A 17,911-nucleotide genomic window follows, 5' to 3' on the forward strand; every position below is an offset into this window, starting at 1 on the left:
GAGGGGAGGGTAGTCGATGGCACAATTTCGGTTAGCATGCCGGTTTGATTGTGCCATTTTCACGCACCTAGTTTTCTGAAGGTTGGACACAAGGTAATTTATAATTTGCTACAAATCGATTACTAAATGTTTGTTGAAATTGGCCTAATCTTTGTAAGGGTTGTTTGTTTTAAACACTGGTCTTTGAATCCCTAGATTATTGTCCATGATTCGCGGGCATAGATTCCTCTTGACGTTGAGGCTAGAGTTTGCAGGGTATGTCGATGTGGCAGTGGCGCCGGCTTACCTTTGCAATTGGGTTCCCCAGCCTCATCTTTGTCATGTTAGTGCACCCCTACAATCGGCTTTTTTTTTTGACAATCAATACCATATATATTATAGTAGCTAACATTACATGGTATAGATACATCATACATGAGCTGACTATAGTGCTTACAAAATAAAGACTAAAGGAGACAAGTAAATCTTCGACATCTTCAAGCCCTTTCTTCTTCCATGATACGATCTTGTACTTTTCTAAAGACAACCCTAGAACAATGGCAAAGATACCAAACCACAGACCTGTGAATACCAACGAAGGTTCTTCCATAATTTTAATTTTGAGCTGCAATGCCAAGGCTTTGTGCACGCACGCAGCCATTAAAGTAATCAACCAACATTGGCAAGAGTACCAACACCGATATTCCAGGGAAAAACAATCGAACAACTTGGTCGACGTCATTGGGAGCCGAGAGAACGAATCACCATTGTTGAGGACATAGTAGCCGGGACAGATATTGCGAGGACAATCCTCCTCGCGGCACCCGTGAGGAAAAAATAATCCAAAATCGATCTGGTGAAGCAAGTTCTGAAGAACCATACCTAGACAAATATAATCTTTCAACACCACCATTGACGCGGGGAAGGAGATCTCGTCGTCGAACCAAGGGCCGAAAATTACTTATTGTAGACGAAACCATCTCCATCGAAGAAGAAGACAGCTACCAAAACCCCAATCCAATCTATTGAGAAACACTAACTTTATTGAAAACTCCACTCATAGACCGAGTTCCCCACCCCTCCCGACGCCGGTGAGGCCGGCCGAAGGAGGAACAGACCTATGGTGGTGGAGACAGAGGTGGTGGCGGCGGCTAGGTTAGACGAGACCTATTGGATACATGACTCTTCCGGCTATGACCACTTCTTCTCCTCGACGATGTTTGGCACAACCATAGCCTTGATGACTTCTCGTCCATGATCAACAGCTATAAGCTAGCTCTGGAAGGAGCAACGAGCTACCGACGCATCGGGGATTTCAATGTAATTGTTTTATTTTCCAGAGTTGTTTATCCTGCTTATTTGATTAATAGATACCAATGTTATTTTAAGAAAAAAATCCAATTTGATCGATGATCGATCGGTTGCTGGGAACTGAATTTTCCCTTAACACTAACACTGGATTCTCATACTGAATTTTCCCTTCACACTAACCCTGAATACTAGAAGCAAGGGAACTGCATTTTGTGTCCCTTCACACACATTGCAAACTCCACACTGAAACACCAAACACACAGCAAATTACAACATCTACTTGGATACCTCTAATACAGTAGAACTACCTGTACATTTCTGCTGGACAGTGTATAAATCTTGGAAGCTCTACGCCTCTTAACGCACACATTTCCTCCTGGCACTACAACTCCCAAGGAAGGTTCAAATTAAACCATCATCTGGGTGCCTCCATGCTCATTCCGGACATGTCCGGCACCGTCGAGGGGGCTCCCGATGACGATGACACGAGATCCCCGGGCACTGGAGCTGCTGCAGGTGGCATGTGCACGACCATATTTTCCGTCACGGCACGGTCCAGCACCAGCTCTTCCCTCCAGGTGCTTCGCAGAGCCTTCAGCCTATCGGCCACCTGGGTCATGGAAGGCCTCTCTTCACCCATGGGACCCAAGCACATCCTCCCGAGCTCGGCCACTTCTCCCAGCAGCGTCTCCGTCCCTGCGCGCACGATGCTCGGGTCCAGAATGTCCTCGAGGCTGTCCTCCTTCATCGCGAGCAGGAAGGACCGCACGAGGCTCTTGCCTTCATTGGGCCCGTCGTTATAGATCGCTGTCTTCCCTGTGATCAGCTCCAGCAGCACGACCCCGAAACTGTAGACATCACTCTTCTCCGTGAGCTGTCGCTCTTGCAGGTACTCAGGGTCCAGGTAACCAAGGGTGCCCTGCACCAATGTCATGAACTGGGCCGCGTCCTTGGGGAGTGTCCTTGATGCCCCAAAGTCAGTCACCTTCGCCATGTAGTTCTCGTCCAAGAGAATGTTCATAGACTTGACATCCCCGTGCACTATAGGGTGGTTCATGGACAGATGCAGATACGCCAGTGCTTCGGCGGATTCTTGAGCAACCCTGAGACGGGTGTCCAGCGACGGAGGTGGACTCCCGTAGCTACGATGGATGAACTCAAATAGAGTGCCATTTGGAATGAATTCGTAGACCAGTATGGGGACTTCCACCTCTAAGCAGCAGCCTAGAAGCCTGACCACATTCCGGTGGTTGGTCTGTGAAAGTATAATAATCTCCTGCACGAATTCATCAGTTTCGGCCACGTTCATTATCTTTGAGCGTTTCACGGCCACTACCCTGCTATCCTTCAGAACGCCCTTGTAGACAGTGCCATGACCACCCCTTCCCAGTTCTTTGCTCTTGTCAAAATCGTTTGTAGCCTTCTTCAGATCTTCTTGTGTGAATATCTTCAATGTGTCGACTTCTTTTGACATAATTTGGCGATATAATACCTGACCACCATTCTGGTCAAAGAATTTGTCCTTCTCTTCGGCAAGCTTCCTTTTCTGATACTCAGCCCGTAGAGCAAAGATACAAACCATGAGGAAGACAATACTGAAGGATATGCCTGAAAATCATGATAGTTAATCACCATCAGTTCAACTAGCGGCACTGTCCACGTTTGCCAAAAAACCAGTGCAACATACTGCGCCATTGGGTTCCATATAACATGCATACAAAGTGTACTTGGAGTTGTATAATTGGTACATAATATTTTGATTACTAACAAGTAACAACCTCATTACCTAAAACCACCTTCAACGCTTTCTTTGGGTCAGCTGGAACGCAGGGTATGCTCTTGGGATCATCGCTCCTGAATCCTGATGGGCATAGACAGATGTAGTTTCCATCGGTATTTCTGCATTTACCTTTGCAAGGATAGAAGGACTGGTTTGGAGGTTCGCACTCATTGATATCTGTCATTTCAAGGAAGTGAGGAGAATGCCAACATGGATCAACTGATAGAAAGAGTGTAGGTTGAGTCTGCAAGATGCATATACGTACCTTGGCACCCTCCTTGTAGGTAGGGATTGCCCTCATAACCTTGAGAGCACTTGCAGCGGTAACCGGGGCCATTGGAGACACCGATGCATTCACTGTTCATGGCTTGGCATGCATACTGTGATCCCATCTTGGTGGCTTCCGAACAACTTTTATTACCAACAACCCAATCTAGTACCAAAGGGACCCCCTCTGTATATTTAGTTGCAAAATTTGTAGAGATGATATATGAATGATTGAACTTGAACCAGTCCTCCTCAGCAACGAATGTGTAGCTGCATGGGCGGGAAGGCTGGGTGATAGAGTTGTATATTGTTAATGGTCTAGATCCGGTGCGAAAGGAGCTGATGTTTCCTGGAAAGGGGGTTTCGCAGCAACCCATGCCAACGCACTGTGTGCTACCATTCATGCTACTTGCGTCAGTGCAGAATGAAAAGCATGAGTTAACAATGGGGAACAAAACCTGGTTCTCGCCCTTGGTGATTCCTCCGATAAATCCAAGTGTAGCACAACCGATCGATATCAACTTGTTCTTGGTGTCGGAAAGCTTATGAAAAGGATCAAGTCTTAACCCATCCGAACCGCTGCTATTGGTGCCGTCGGTGTAGTTGCATTCCCATGCTATACGTGGATTCAGAACACGAATCTCGCCCATGGTAAGATTGATGTCCAGTATCCTAACTCTGGTTGAAGCTAGATATGGCCCACTGGCATTGCATGTGACACTAAAGGGTTCTTGGAAGCAGCCTTTCCCGGTGCCGAACGGGTACGGGATGCTGATGTTACCACACTTGTCTGGGCAGTCAGGCCGTGCCATGCGGATGCTCCCAGAGGACTCAGACCCATAAGCGGTAGTACTATGTTGCAGGGTGGTGGTGAAAAGTAGTAAGAGCTTCAGTCCTGTAAGGCAACGACCAAGTGATTGATATGAGTCATTTGGCCCTGAATAAAATAAAATAAATTCCAAATACTTGCTTTCTTCTAGAATATGGTGTTTCGTCATTCCTCCAAACACAATTAATAGGGGAGACCCCCTATAACCTCCGATTGTTTGAAATATATCAGTAGCTAGTTAAGAGTTTAGTCCACTATTACAAACAGTTTGACCCAACAATATTGGAATCAGATTTAGAGAGCAAAGGGTATAGCCCATGTTTGAAAGTAAAACATGGACTTTGAATGTCTATCTATGGTTTTCTCTGATTCCAGGTCCATATTAACCACAGAAGAATTGAAGCTCAAAATTAAACTAGGTGCGAAGAAACAAAGACTAAAAACTTGAGTACACAATGAATATGGACAGAATATATATTTAATAAATATATTAGTCACCTGTTTGTGGTTCTATGTGTATAAAGCTAAAATGATACATTATACCACATTCTTGCCCACTACGACACCACGTTTTTAGTGATTTATACTGGGTTTTTTTCCCCTGTTGTCCGATGACCGCTTATCATGTTCGTTCCATTTTACATCTTGAAACGAAGAATTGTAAGAATTCATCTTCTATGTAGTAATATATTTCTGTCATTTGCCATCGGAAACCAGCCTATATATTTCTTCCATGCCGCCACTCCATGAATCTGATTCCTACATGCAACACAGCAGTGAACTGAAAATCCCCTCTACGATGCAACTGAATGTTTCGCGGTTTCAGCGATGGAAGAAACGGCAAACTATCTATGTTGGGCTTGCTTACATCTCTTCTCCTAATTCCTAGTTCCTCCTAATCTCCTAAGGCTTCGAGTTTGCATTACATCAACGGTACAGGACAAACTCCAGCAACAGGGGGAAAAAATGCCCCCTGACCAGGCGCACCATATGCGTCAGCCCAGATAGACAAATCACTGCGCTGCGCGACTAGGGTTCGCCGTACCTTACAGGGCCTGGTAGCCCAGAGAGCAGCACGGCGCGGCGGCTGAATACGGCTGCGGGGGAGGCGGGTAGCGTCAGATACCCGGATCCGACGTGGCAGTGCCGGTAGGAGGGGACAGACCACCGGCCGCGGAAGCTCGCCGGAAGCGGAGGTTCCGTACTGGTGGTGGTGCGCAGATGGAGCAGGCATCTGCATCGGCGGCGAGAGGCATGTCGCCGGCGAGGCGACAACGGCGGCTGGGGGTCACTTCGCTCTTTTTTTTTAGCAAAAGGGGGCTCAGGTCGGGGAATTGGGACATTGGGGCCCCTAACCTGCTCATATGGGCCAGGCCAAGCCTAACCGGCCCGGTACGGCCTTTTAGTGCTGTGTAGGCCTTTTAAGGTGTCTCAAAAAAAAAGTGTAGGCCTTTTAAGCTTGCCTAAAAAAAGGTCTTTTTAAGCTGAAAATTTAAGCCTTTTTGGGTTATATTTTGACATTTTTACTGCTCTTTGCACCTTTTTAACACGACGGCCGGCACATAGATGTGTCATGACGGGCCACCCTTTTTACGTCACGTGCCAAGCCGATACCCGAGCCCAGGCCTTCGGGCCTGCATGGCACGACCGTTTTATAAAAGGGTGGACATGGGTCGTGCCGTGCTAGGCCTTTTTATAGGCAAGTTGTGATGTGCCGACCCACATGGGCCGATGTGAAACATAGCGAATATCGTTTTTTTTTGTGTGTGCAGAAAATTGTATTGTTATAAAAAAAACAAGGGAGCACCTATGGATCATGCGACTAAACACTATTTTCGTTTTAGTCAATTTACGGTTCCTCCCTCTCAACTATACGATTTAAATCCAACACCTTATGTTCCTCTTGTTCTTCTTTCCATCCAAGCGACATGGTTCATCTTCCTCACCCAACCCACGATTTCATCCCCTCCTCCCCCAGCCTGCCCCCTACCTCACGCCTGGCAAGTTCCCCTGCCCAGCTCTCACTGGGGATGCCATTGTAGGCTGTCTCGAGCTCGAGGGCTGTCTAATCCTACCCACCTCCAGCGAGGTCATGGCTCACCCTCGTCGGCAAGGTTGCGACCATCACGGTTTGGATGGGGCTTTGCTCCACTTTCGGGCAAAGTAATTTGTAAATCCATGCAACTGAGAAGTAACTAGTATTGGATAGAAATAAACTTGTGTTAATTTTCCTAAAAAAAGATTATTATGAGACCCGGGTGAAGATTAGAAAATGAGAAAGTTACAACACAAGTTTTGAAGCTTAAATTGCAATGCTTAAATTGTAATGTTATTACGTTCACACGGGTGGAAAATGGTAACAAAAATTATACGGTTAAGTTTCAACTGTGTGTGTGTGTGTGTGTGTGTGTGTGTGTGTGTGTGTGTGTGTGTGTGTGTGTGTGTGTGTGTGTGGACACTTTTAGAGTAGAAATAGCACTAGGTTTATAAGAATAGATTTCCGCAGTTAGCATTTCCCCTTCCAGGAGTACTTTGCCATATATGTTGCCCAAATACCACATCTACACTCATCACAAGATTTATTTAGACCAAATCAGAAATAGTTAAAGATCATGACACCCTTCCCAGAAAAAGAAAAAAGAGGATGATGGCACCCCTTCAACCAGCCACCCATAAGGCAAGTTAGGAAGCAAGAGGGCGAAGAGCAACGAACAAAAGGAAAACACCATCACAAAACTTCTGAAAAGGGAACTATACATGGTACATAGAGGGGACTGTAAGGGAGAACAAGCGAGGCCAAAAAAGAGATTCTTCTCACCCGCAGTCAGCGACCAGTCCATGATTGGAGCCGCCGGCCGGGTTTCGCCCGCTGCCCCTCCCTCCACCGGTGCCTGCGCCGAGGCCGTCGCGCGCGCTGAGAGAGATATACGACGAGATGAACCAAGAGGAGGGGGAGGAAGGGGGAGCCGACTGAGCTGAGCTGCAGCAGGCCATCGCCTCACTGCTGTTTTGTACTAGTAGGATTAGCGACGCATTTTCAGACGACGAGTTGCCATCATGCTATTTAAGCTCAATCAATGCCTCGACGGTAACCTTGAGCTAGCAGGACCCCCTGGCTCGAAACCTGGTTCTGCAGGCGCAGGTCGAGGTCGAGGAGACCCGCTCTCCTCCTCCTCCTAGCTGGCTGGCTGGCTGGCTATTGACCCGCTCCACAGGATCATTGGCCACACGGGCCCCTGTCAAGCCGCGCCTCAGTAACGGAAGAACGTAGCATTACTAAGTGAGTACTTTTTGCTAAGCTCTAGAGTGCATATCGGATTTTGGGCCAATATTCACCTTGAGAGCTACCGACTATATAGCACGGCAACGGATAAATTGCGCCAATCAAAGAAAAAAACAATCACAGGGAATCGGCTCGCGGAAGCCGACTTGGCTTGGCGGAGGCTGGCTATCTTCATCAACAACTCAAAATCGAGGTGGTGCGGACCACTTCGGAAGCAGATTGACATGGAGGCCGACGCTCAGCGGCTGGCTGCGGGGGAATATTACCCGCGCAACTTGGCTTGACTCTCAATATTTCCCAAGACCGGGGTGGTTTAGATCACCTCAGATACTTTTCGACCTGGAGCTCGGACGCAGGAAGGCACTATTCGGAAGATTTTTGTTGGACCAACTTCAAGACCGACAGCGACTGATGTAGACGAGCAGCTTGGGTAGGCGAGGTGCTGCTAGCTTGAATACCAGTTCAGAGGCTATTGATGGTGTCCTGGCTGAGGGGCTTCTCACCATGTCAATTTCATTCCTGACTTGGTGGGCTGGGCTGATGACCCCTAGTTGGTTCCGTCTAGGGCCACTTTGGGCAGCCCATGACACTCTACAAAGAAGACTCCGGAGGACTTGCCGTTCAAGACAAAGATTCCTCTTCACTGATGTAGCCGACTAAGAATCTTGTAATCCTAGGTCTGCAGCATCATATGTAAGCTGAGGTCAGGCTAGTTGATAGAACAGATTACATATTACAATCTCTAAGTAGATATATGTACTCTGTACTACACATAAACACAAGAAACACAAGCAGGACGTAGTACTATCTCCTCGAAGAGCCCAGTGGTGGAGCCACCGCCCGGCTAGCCTGGGTAGTTGCCCGGGCTCGCTAGTTGCGCTGCATGCTACGATGGTGCTATACCCGGGCAACGTGCAGCTGGGCCAATGGGCTTCCATTAATTTCCTCTCTAGTCAACAGTACTAATTATTTAATTAAGCATTGACGGATGGGCTACGAGTACCCACGTGAGACGAGCCTACTTGTTCGGTTCGATTGTTCTTTCTTTTACTCGAGACGAGAAGGCAACCTCCCTGTGACTGTGACTCCCCATTTGTTTAGCTTCTATTTGAAAAATGGCGGCATCCTTCGTTGATTAGAGACAGAGACAGACCTTCAGTGAGCGGAGGTTGGCCTGGGCGCGCGGCCGGCCGCGGGGGCGGAGCCGGAAAGCATCCACCCAAGATTCCGAGGAACGGTTTGCATCAATGGCCGCTTGTCCCCGTCGTTGTAATTAGGTGAGATTAATAGTTTTTTTTGCGAATAGATTAATAGACTTATTTTGAGGTCACGACGAGGGGAATTGGTCATTGGAGATGATCACCATTTTTATGAGCTTAATCCTTCGTTTAGGGGTATGTTTTAGATAGTTGATGTTAATTTCAAACTTCGAATTATTAACTCTGAGAGATAAGGAGGTTCTTGGCACTGAAAGTACGCCACAACCACCATCTCATATTGCCTCGTGAGACGGTTGCAAGCTCTCTAATTTGAATATATTCACAGATCACAATACTTAATTTATATGAATTACAAATCCATTTTTATCTTATAGTGTCTTCTAGGACATTTGAATGGTAATTTGGATAGTTATATTTCCGCTGGCAATATGACGAGTTTGGCCGCAGGCCTGGTTTTATAACTTAATGTTTTCAAGTCTCAACTTCATTTTGGCCTATGAAACTAAATAAATACTTCCTCCGCCCCAAAATAAGTGTCAATCATTTAGTTTAAAATTTGTACACTAATTTAGTACAAAATCAGTGACACTTATTTCACTCTAAATTACATTTATATGATTTCTATGGTTATATTTTCACCACATCATTAATGTGGATTTGTGGTTTAAAAGTTTGATGTCGTTTTATATATTGTGTATCCGAACACCCGATTTTGGTTTCTAGGTTCTACACTCAGTCTCAAATTTGCCCAGACTTCACAAAAGTTTTGGCTCCGCCACTGGAAGAGCCCGAACCTGGATAAATCATGTGTCCTCCTGTGTCCTTCTTACCGTCGCTCCTAGACTCCTAGCTTAGGATCCCCTACCTCGATATCTGCCGGTTTAGGTTCCGTCACCTTAACCGCATTGCCGCTGCCCAAGATTTGATTTTTACTGCCAAGGAGCTGCGAGAAGAGGATCTTGAAGCAGAGGAGTAACAGTGTTCAGTCAATCAAACCGGGAGTATGAGCAAGAGTACAATTTCTAGGAGACTGCAGTACAATTGTTCTCTTTGACTGCAGTTTATGATTACTCCAGTGGTCCAGTTCAAAATTATGATTACTGCAGTGCCGGCCGACGGACCGAGCTGACCTCACCACCAAAACAAATTCCAATGCGTAGTTGAACAACACTGCATGAGAATTCTCATACTGGAAACTAGATTTTTGTGCTCCTTCACACTGACAAGTCAAATGTCATGGACAACTCCACACAGAAACACACAACACTGAACACACAACAAATTCCAACTTGTACTTACATAGTAATTGGTACCTCTAACACAGCACAGCTACCTGTACATATCTGCTGGACACTATAAACCATGAAGCTCTAAGGCTCTAAGGCACACACTTTCTCCTGGCACTACTGCTCCAAAGGAGGGATCAGATGAAACTATATCATCTGGGAGCCTCTATGCCCATTCCAGACATGTACGGCACCGTCGAGGGGGCTCCCGACGACGACGACGCGAGATCCCAAGGCATCGGAGCTGCTGCAGGTGGCATGTGCACGACCATATGCTCCGTTACGGCACGGTCCAGCACCAGTTCTTCCCTCCAGGTGCTTCGAAGAGCCTTCAGCCTGTCAGCCACCTGGGTCATGGAAGGCCTCTCTTCACCAATGGGGCCCAAGCACATCCTCCCCAGCTCGGCCACTTCTCCCAGCAGCGTCTCCGTCCCCGCGCGCACGATGCTCGGGTCCAGGATGTCCTCGAGGCTCTCCTCCTTCATTGCGAGCAGGAAGGACCAAACAAGGCTCTTGCCTTCCTTGGGCCCGTCGTTGTAGATAGCCGTCTTCCCTGTGATCAGCTCCAGCAGCACAACCCCGAAGCTGTAGACGTCGCTCTTCTCTGTCAGCTGCCGCTCCTGCAGGTACTCGGGGTCCAGGTAACCCAGGGTGCCCTGCACCAATGTCATGAACTGGGCCGCGTCCTTGGGGAGTGTCCTTGATGCCCCAAAGTCAGTCACCTTGGCCATGTAGTTGTCGTCCAAGAGAATGTTCATAGACTTGACATCCCCGTGCACTATAGGGTGGTTCATGGACAGATGCAGATACGCCAGTGCTTCGGCAGATTCTTGAGCGACCCTAAGACGGGTGTCCAGTGAGGGAGGTGGACTCCCATAGCTACGATGGATGAACTCAAACAAAGTGCCATTTGGGATGAATTCATAGACCAGTATGGGGACCTCCACTTCCAAGCAACACCCTAGAAGCCTGACCACATTCCGGTGGTTGGTCTGTGAAAGTATAATAATCTCCTGCACAAATTCATCAGTTTCGGCCACGTTCATTATCTTTGAGCGTTTCACGGCCACTACCCTGTCATCCTTCAGAATGCCCTTGTAGACAGTGCCATGACCACCCCTGCCCAGTTCTCTGCTCTTGTCAAAATCGTTTGTAGCCTTCTTCAGATCTTCTTGAGTGAATATCTTCAGTGTGTCGACTTGTTTTGACATAATTTGGCGATATAATATCTGACCACCATTCTGATCAAAGAACTTGTCCTTCTCCTTCGCAAGCTTCCTTTTCTGGTACTCAGCTCGTAGAGCAAAGATACAAACCATGAGGAAGATGGCACTGAAGGATATGCCTGAAAATCATGACAGTTAATTACCATCAGTTCAACTAGCGGCAGTGCCCACATTTGGCTAAAAACCAGTGCAACATATTGCCCATTGCTTTGCCATATGACATGTATATAAACTATACTTGGACTTGTATAATTGGTACAAAATATTTTGATTGCTAATAATCTCATTACCTAAGACCACCTTAAGAGCTTTCTTTGGGTCAGCGGGAACGCAGGGTATGCTCTTTGGATCATCGCTCCTGAATCCTGATGCGCAGAAACAGGTGTAGTTTCCAACGGTATTTGTGCATTTACCTCGGCAAGGATACAAGGACTGGTTTGGAGGTTCACACTCGTTGATGTCTGTCATTTCAAGTAAGTGAGGAGAATGTCAACATGGATAAAAAGAATATTCCATTCCACAAATAAAGCTGATAGAACAGAGAGTGTAGGCTGATTCTGTGAGACACATATATGTACCTTGGCACCCTCCTTGTAGATAGGGATTACCCTCATAACCTTCAGAGCAGTTGCAGCGGTATCCAGGGCCATTGGACACATCGACACATTTACTGTTCATGTCTTTGCAGGCATACTGTGATCCCATCTTGGTGGCTTCCGAACAACTTTCATCACCAACAACCCAATCAAGTACCAAAGGGACCCCATCTGTATATTTATTTAAGAAATTTGTAGAGATGACATATGAACGATCGAACTTGAACCGGTCCTCCTCAGCGACGAATGAGTAGCTGCACGGGCTGAAAGACTGGCTTGTAGAGTCTTTAAATGTTAATGATGAAGATACGGTGTTGAAGGAGCTAATGTTTCCTGGCAAGGGGGTTTGGCAGCAACCCATGCCAACGCACTTTGTGCTATCATCCGTGCTATTTGCATCAGTGCAGACTGAATAGCATGTGTTAACAATGGGGAACTCAAGCTGGTTCTTGCCCTTGGTGACTCCTAAGATCAATCCAAGTGTAGCACAACCGATCGATATCAACTTGTTCTTGGTGTTGGAAAGCTTATGAAAAGGATCAAGGCTTAAGCCATCCGAACCGTTGCCACTGGTGCCGTTGGTGTAGTTGCATTCCCATGATATGTGTGGGTTCAGAACACGAATCTCACCCACGGTAAGATTGATGTCCAGTACCCTAACTTCGGTTGAGGCCAGATACGCCCCGGTCTCATTGCATGTGACATTAAAGGGTTCTCGAAAGCAGCCTTCTCTGGTACCAAACGGGTACGGGATGTTGACGTTGCCACACTTATCTGGGCAGCCAGGCCAGGCCATGCTGATGCTCCCAGCAGACGCAGCGACATAGGTGGTAGTACTATGATGTAGGACTAGGGTGGAAGCAACAAGTAGTAAGAGCTTCTGACCTGTAGGCAATGACCAAGAGATGTCATATACATACCGATCTATGTGGGCTAGATGCATGTTATATTAGTGATATGGCCCCCAGAAAATAAAAGATTCATAATACATCATACAAGTCAATAAGAAATATTTAATTTATTTCAAAATATGTCAAAGCCATTCCTCCAGTCCAAACATCATTTAAGGAAAATCCCTTACAGCCCCAATCATACAGGACAGCTGAGTAGTCAATTAAGTTTGATCCCACAACTACAAATATTTTGACCCAGCAATATCTGAACTGGATGAAGAAAATAGAGTTAATTTCCTCTTATATAAAATTAAACATAAACTCTGCATGGGTTTCTGAATTTATTTCTGATTTCAAATCTTTTGCCATCGTTTAAATTCAAATTTGGTATAGATAAAAAAGAAACAAGAATAACAATTCAGACTCCATGCTTCTTTATGTTCTCGTTCTAGAAACTGTAGGGAAGGTACTACCTCTGATTTGTATTTATTTGTCATTTGGGTTTGTATTTATCTGTCATTTGGGTTTTCATATGAGACTTTTCAGACGAAGCACCTCTATTAATTATTTATCGACATCAATTTTAAAATCTTAAGTACATGTGTACTTGATATGGAAAAAATATATCAGAAAAATAATTAAATACAATCCCGTTTGTTGCTCTATTTGAATAAAGCTAAAATGGCACAATTGGTGGGTGGAGATAGGATCAGCACATTCTTGCCCACTATGATACATCATTTTCATTTTTAGTGATTTATATTGGATGTTTTTGCTGTTGTCCCCCTTTTCATGTTTCCGTTCTATTTTACATCTTGAACCACTCTTCTTTATTTGAGAAATAACCTTCCATATAACAGAATAACACTCTAATCCCTATTTGGCACCGCCTATTTCTTCATATCACTGCTTCGCGATTGCTTCCTTACTCTGAAATCTCCATCTCAGCTCAACCATTAAGTGCATAAAAGAGGCTTCTCCCCCTGTTTCGCACGAATGTATCTAAGGCAGTAGTAAACTAAAAGATCACCGCACACAGCAAACTGATTCTATTCTTGTTCAAGCAACGCAAAATGTACGAATTATCTATATTGTGTGCTTCCATTACGCCCCAATTTTCTTGTAAAAAAGACAGTTTCGAATTGGACGAGCTAAAGTTCTTCTTCAACCTCGGAGTCAGCAGCAGGTCAACGACACAAGACGAATTCTCCAGCCAAGAATAAATAAAATCGCCTGAATCGGCGTTGTGTAGTATGCGTTACTAGGGTTCGCCGTACCTTGCAGGGAGGGTCTGGTAGCCCTGAGCGTAGAACGGCGCATCGGCCGAATACGGCCGCGGGGGAGCGGCAGGGCGGACTGCGCGTGACGCCGGAGGAGGCGGCCAGCGCCGGATACTCGGATCCGACGTGCCGGCGCCGGCTGCCGGAACTCGCCGGAGGTGGAGCAGGACCCTGAGGTTCCCATCGATGGCGCCGGGCATCTCGCCGGCGAGACGGCAACGGTGGGTGGGGGGGTCACTTCGGTCAGGTCGGGTGGAGATGCCGGATGTTTACTCTCTTTTTTTAGAGTTTTTTTTTTTTGAGAGGATGTTTACTCTTTTTTTTTCTTCAACTGCCTTCGGGTACATCGGTCATTTTCAAAACGACATTTTGGAAGATGATAACAATTCGTGCCCGGAAAATATTATGGAAAAAATAGTACGATTTTTTTGAGGAAAAAAGGTATATTGTTTTTGTTTTGTTTTTTTAAGTATATTGTTGATTGGTAAACAATCTGAAATAATGCAGCATTGGATGGTAACTTGCTTGGGTAATTATTTCATAGAAAGTTATGGCTCGCGCGAAAATCCAAAAACAAGAGAGGCGCCTAGCACCGACTGATCTAGCGCCGAATCAGCCTCGCGCACCATCTGATATGGTCGAGTTCTGCCGTCTAACATGTTTGCCCAAAACGACCTTTACTTTTGCTAATAAATGTTTCTTGTCATCGATAAAGTAAAAGGCCAGCTTCGGTAGGGGAGTGCCGCACCGTCTTGGAATCTCAATTTAATTTCTATCATGCTAAGAATGTGTTGTACTTCTGGTTAACTTTTAAATATACTCGGATTCTTTTTCACAAATAAAAAAAGAATCCCATTGGCATTTCTCTCTGACTTTGCCATGTTACTAAAAACGTCGCGTCTCCGTCGGAAATTGCTTTTGGAGGCCGAGCTCCATGGAGGTCTTCAAATGCAAAATTCAAAATTCGTATTTTTACATTTCAGAAAATTTTGAAAAAAAAATACATACATGAAGGCTGAAACATATACAGACATGCACAAGTGTGTAAATTTTCATTTTTCAAGACGAAATACATTGAAATGAGACCATGAAAAGAAAAAAAAATATGAGGTTTTTTAACACATGATACTATTCATCCGTCCAGACCATGAATTTGTCTTTTTCGTATAGGTCGCATTTCAATTTATTTCATCTTGAAATTTTACACACATACACCCCATATCCTAGTTTTTTATTCTAAAACCGAAAATTTTGAATTTTTCAAAAATCCGGCCTCCTTGGAGGCTGAGATCCAAAACACCATGCTCGCGTCTCCATCCTTTATTAATCCCTCTGTTCACTTTCATAAGCCCTTGTAGACATTTCAGACAGCATACAAAACAGGTCAATTTCAGTTGTCTGAAACGACTTATAAAAATAAACGGAGGGAGTAGAAGATTCAATAAGGATAATTGCACCCTAATCGCAGATAGTAAAAGGCCAGGCATGAGGTACTTCCTCCGTAAATAAATATAAGAGCATTTAGAACACTAGTCTAATGATCTAAACATCCTTATATTCTTTTACAGAAGGAGTAAGTTATTATTATTGTGGAAAAGAAAAGGAAATCCTCTCGAAGAAAAGAGGACATTGGTGCTGTGACAACAGACCCAGTGGCGGAGCTAGACGAAAGTCACTAGGGGCGAAACGAAAATCATCAATATTTGGGGGGGCCAAATGTTAAAAAACTTCTAATTTATGTCTCCCTAAAAAAATTTCTTCAGAAATTGAGCCAAATATTGATGATAAAAAAGATATGTAGGACTACTATCGTTAAGAAAGAGGACCAGACATAGCTCCGCCACTGAACAGACCCGCTATCGTTAAGAAAGATATGTAGGACTACTGTAGTTTGTTCCACTGCCCAAGCACTCGAAATGGGAGCACCAGGTTGCACGCGCGGAACGAGCCTGGACGGCATGAGAGCGCTCTAGCAAGAAGAGAAAGAAGAGAAGGGACATGGTGGCGCTTCTTACCGGCGATCAGTAGCCAGACCATGGCTGGAGGCTGGAGCTTCCGCCGCCGTCGCCGACCCTCCACCCCCCACCACGGCCGGTGGCTGTGCGCGAGCGCGGCGCGCGGGCGAGAGAGAGGACCAGCTAGGGAGGTCGCGCTTATGTTATGTCATCTACGACGAGATGAACTGAGACGCAGTCAAGCAGCCTCCCCTCGGACTCGTACTGCTACTAGTACTGACCAAAACCGCGTGTGGTGGGTGGGCAGGAGGAAGCGGGAGCTGACCGCAGGCAGGTCATCGCCTGGCCACTGTTTTGGTACACTACAACTATAGCGCAGCTTTCTCAGCCGGTGTCGAGTCGTATAATTAAACTCGGCCCGTCAACGGCGTCGCCGGCCGGTGCCCGGCGTGACAGAATCCGGTGCCACTTCAACTCTGACCAAGGACCCGGTTTTTTTTTCTTTTTTTTTGTCGAGGCGACCCGCTCTTCCTCCTGGCTGCTGGTATTTGACCCGCTCCTAGCGATCCTTTCTCTTCAACCCCTCAAAAAGAAAAAAGAAAAAAAAACGATCCTTTCTCTCCTTCTCCTTTTTCGATTTTTTTGGCATAGCATGGCATTTTTTCTGTTGTGGCATGTCAATTGCCAACCATGTAGGCAACACCCCCTTCTATATCATGCCAATTTCCCCTGCAGCAGAATTTGCCGTGTTGTAATTTTCATAGCATGACACATTTCTCTCCGCGCACGACATGGCAAACACTGGACACATCATAGATTTGACGAGCGGCCCACCCCCATGTCTCTGCTTTTTGTTCTATAATGGAAGTTAGGGCAACTTTAATGCGGATCATCAAACCGATCAAGTCACCGCGGCGCTTCGCTATCGACGGGAGTGACGCCTACCATTGAATGAAATATTCCACCTAAAAATGACTCCTATACAACTTATTGCGGCGAAGTGAAAAAAAATATGCCACAAGGACCTATCAATTTTACCGGTAGGAACTTGTTGGACCGTCTTATTGGGTCATTTTGATATATACGCTACTCCTTAATTAATTTTATAGCCCTTTCACTCAACTAATATGTTAGATTTGGATTTGGTTCGATCGGATCAAGGATTTCTTAAGGAGCTCTCCCATTCAATTGAGACAATAGATTTTGAATTTGATTCATGATCTTGACTGGGTCAACAATTTCTCAAATTAATCGACAGCAGCCAGCCTAACTTTCGTGCATCCTCTCATCACATAGAATTTTTTTCTCCTAACAACACCATCTTCCCCACTCGCCAAACCAATAATAAACAAGCGAACCAACATGTGGTTGGATGGTTAGAGGGACAGTGATATCTCTAGCCCATCAGAGTTCAAGTCATGGTGCTCGCATTTATTCTTGGATTTATTTCAGAATTTCCGGCGATGCGCTTGACGTTCCCGTCGACGACGAGGCGTCTACGGTGAATTCGTAAATCGCTTGCGTCTGTATTGTGTTAAAAGAACAAAAAACCGCACATCATAGTCTTTAGAAGATTTATGCGAAATGGCATTCTGAGTCACAGACGGGAAAAGAGCATGACATGCACCCCTTGTCCTCTCAACCACCACGGGCAACTCCTCAATCAAAAAGGGAAAAAGTTGGGAAAAAAGAAAGAGGACATTCTCAACGCAAGGATTCATCATGCACGTACGAGCCTGCCTCTAGTAAGAGTGAGCTAAAGGAAACCATTGCAAAAACTTGAAAGAGAAAGACCATGCATGTATGAAGACTGCAAGCGGAAAGCAACAGAATTAAGTGTTCCCAGGCGAAATGAGATTCCTCTTACTACGTACGTACCCGCAAGCAGTGAGCAGCCCATGGCTGGAGCCGCCGGCCCGCCGCGCTTCGGCTGTCGTCGACCCTCCCTCCCTCCCTCCCTCCCTCCGCCGGTGAGCAGCGAGTGCCTCCTTGTGCCTGTGTGGGCC

General features: G+C 45.9%; 2 protein-coding genes across 3 annotated transcripts; both read right to left on the reverse strand.

The window, feature by feature from the left end:
* Nucleotides 1–1,439: 1,439 nt before the first annotated feature.
* LOC125521006 (wall-associated receptor kinase 3) lies at nucleotides 1,440–6,080 on the reverse strand. 2 transcript variants are annotated; one of them, XM_087535238.1, is made up of 4 exons: nucleotides 5,212–6,080; nucleotides 3,336–4,224; nucleotides 3,077–3,247; nucleotides 1,440–2,898 (listed from the first exon to the last, which is right to left on the reverse strand). In XM_087535238.1, exons 1-4 carry the CDS (start codon nucleotides 5,404–5,406, stop codon nucleotides 1,706–1,708), a joined length of 2,448 nt encoding a protein of 815 aa, XP_087391364.1. In that variant the 5' UTR covers nucleotides 5,407–6,080; the 3' UTR covers nucleotides 1,440–1,705. The 2 variants fall into 2 exon arrangements, with proteins under 2 accessions (XP_087391364.1, XP_048542003.2); XM_048686046.2 differs by having other exon boundaries at nucleotides 3,336–4,232; nucleotides 5,212–5,472.
* Nucleotides 6,081–9,826: 3,746 nt separating this feature from the next.
* LOC125523648 (wall-associated receptor kinase 1) lies at nucleotides 9,827–17,769 on the reverse strand. The gene is made up of 5 exons (XM_087536715.1): nucleotides 15,966–17,769; nucleotides 13,948–15,301; nucleotides 11,760–12,662; nucleotides 11,472–11,642; nucleotides 9,827–11,300 (listed from the first exon to the last, which is right to left on the reverse strand). The coding sequence occupies exons 2-5, from the start codon at nucleotides 14,132–14,134 to the stop codon at nucleotides 10,108–10,110; spliced, it is 2,454 nt and encodes an 817-aa protein (XP_087392841.1). The 5' UTR covers nucleotides 14,135–15,301; nucleotides 15,966–17,769; the 3' UTR covers nucleotides 9,827–10,107.
* Nucleotides 17,770–17,911: the final 142 nt, after the last annotated feature.

This window comes from Triticum urartu, chromosome 7A (genome assembly GCF_056163025.1).
Source record: "Triticum urartu cultivar PI428250 chromosome 7A, HENAU_Tu73, whole genome shotgun sequence".
Classification (NCBI taxonomy): Eukaryota; Viridiplantae; Streptophyta; class Magnoliopsida; order Poales; family Poaceae; genus Triticum; species Triticum urartu.

Bases quoted from the DNA above. Each gene is read 5' to 3' on its own strand.
- LOC125521006 (XM_087535238.1), bottom strand. From the start codon at position 5,406: ATGCAGATGCCTGCTCCATCTGCGCACCACCACCAGTACGGAACCTCC. The intron at 4,225-5,211 runs GTACGGCGAACC...ACAGGACTGAAG, and splicing joins GGGCTACCAGGCCCTGTAAG to CTCTTACTACTTTTCACCAC. The intron at 2,899-3,076 runs GTAATGAGGTTG...CATGATTTTCAG, and splicing joins AGCGTTGAAGGTGGTTTTAG to GCATATCCTTCAGTATTGTC.
- LOC125523648 (XM_087536715.1), bottom strand. From the start codon at position 14,134: ATGGGAACCTCAGGGTCCTGCTCCACCTCCGGCGAGTTCCGGCAGCCG. The intron at 12,663-13,947 runs GTACGGCGAACC...CATTGCCTACAG, and splicing joins TACCAGACCCTCCCTGCAAG to GTCAGAAGCTCTTACTACTT. The intron at 11,301-11,471 runs GTAATGAGATTA...CATGATTTTCAG, and splicing joins AGCTCTTAAGGTGGTCTTAG to GCATATCCTTCAGTGCCATC.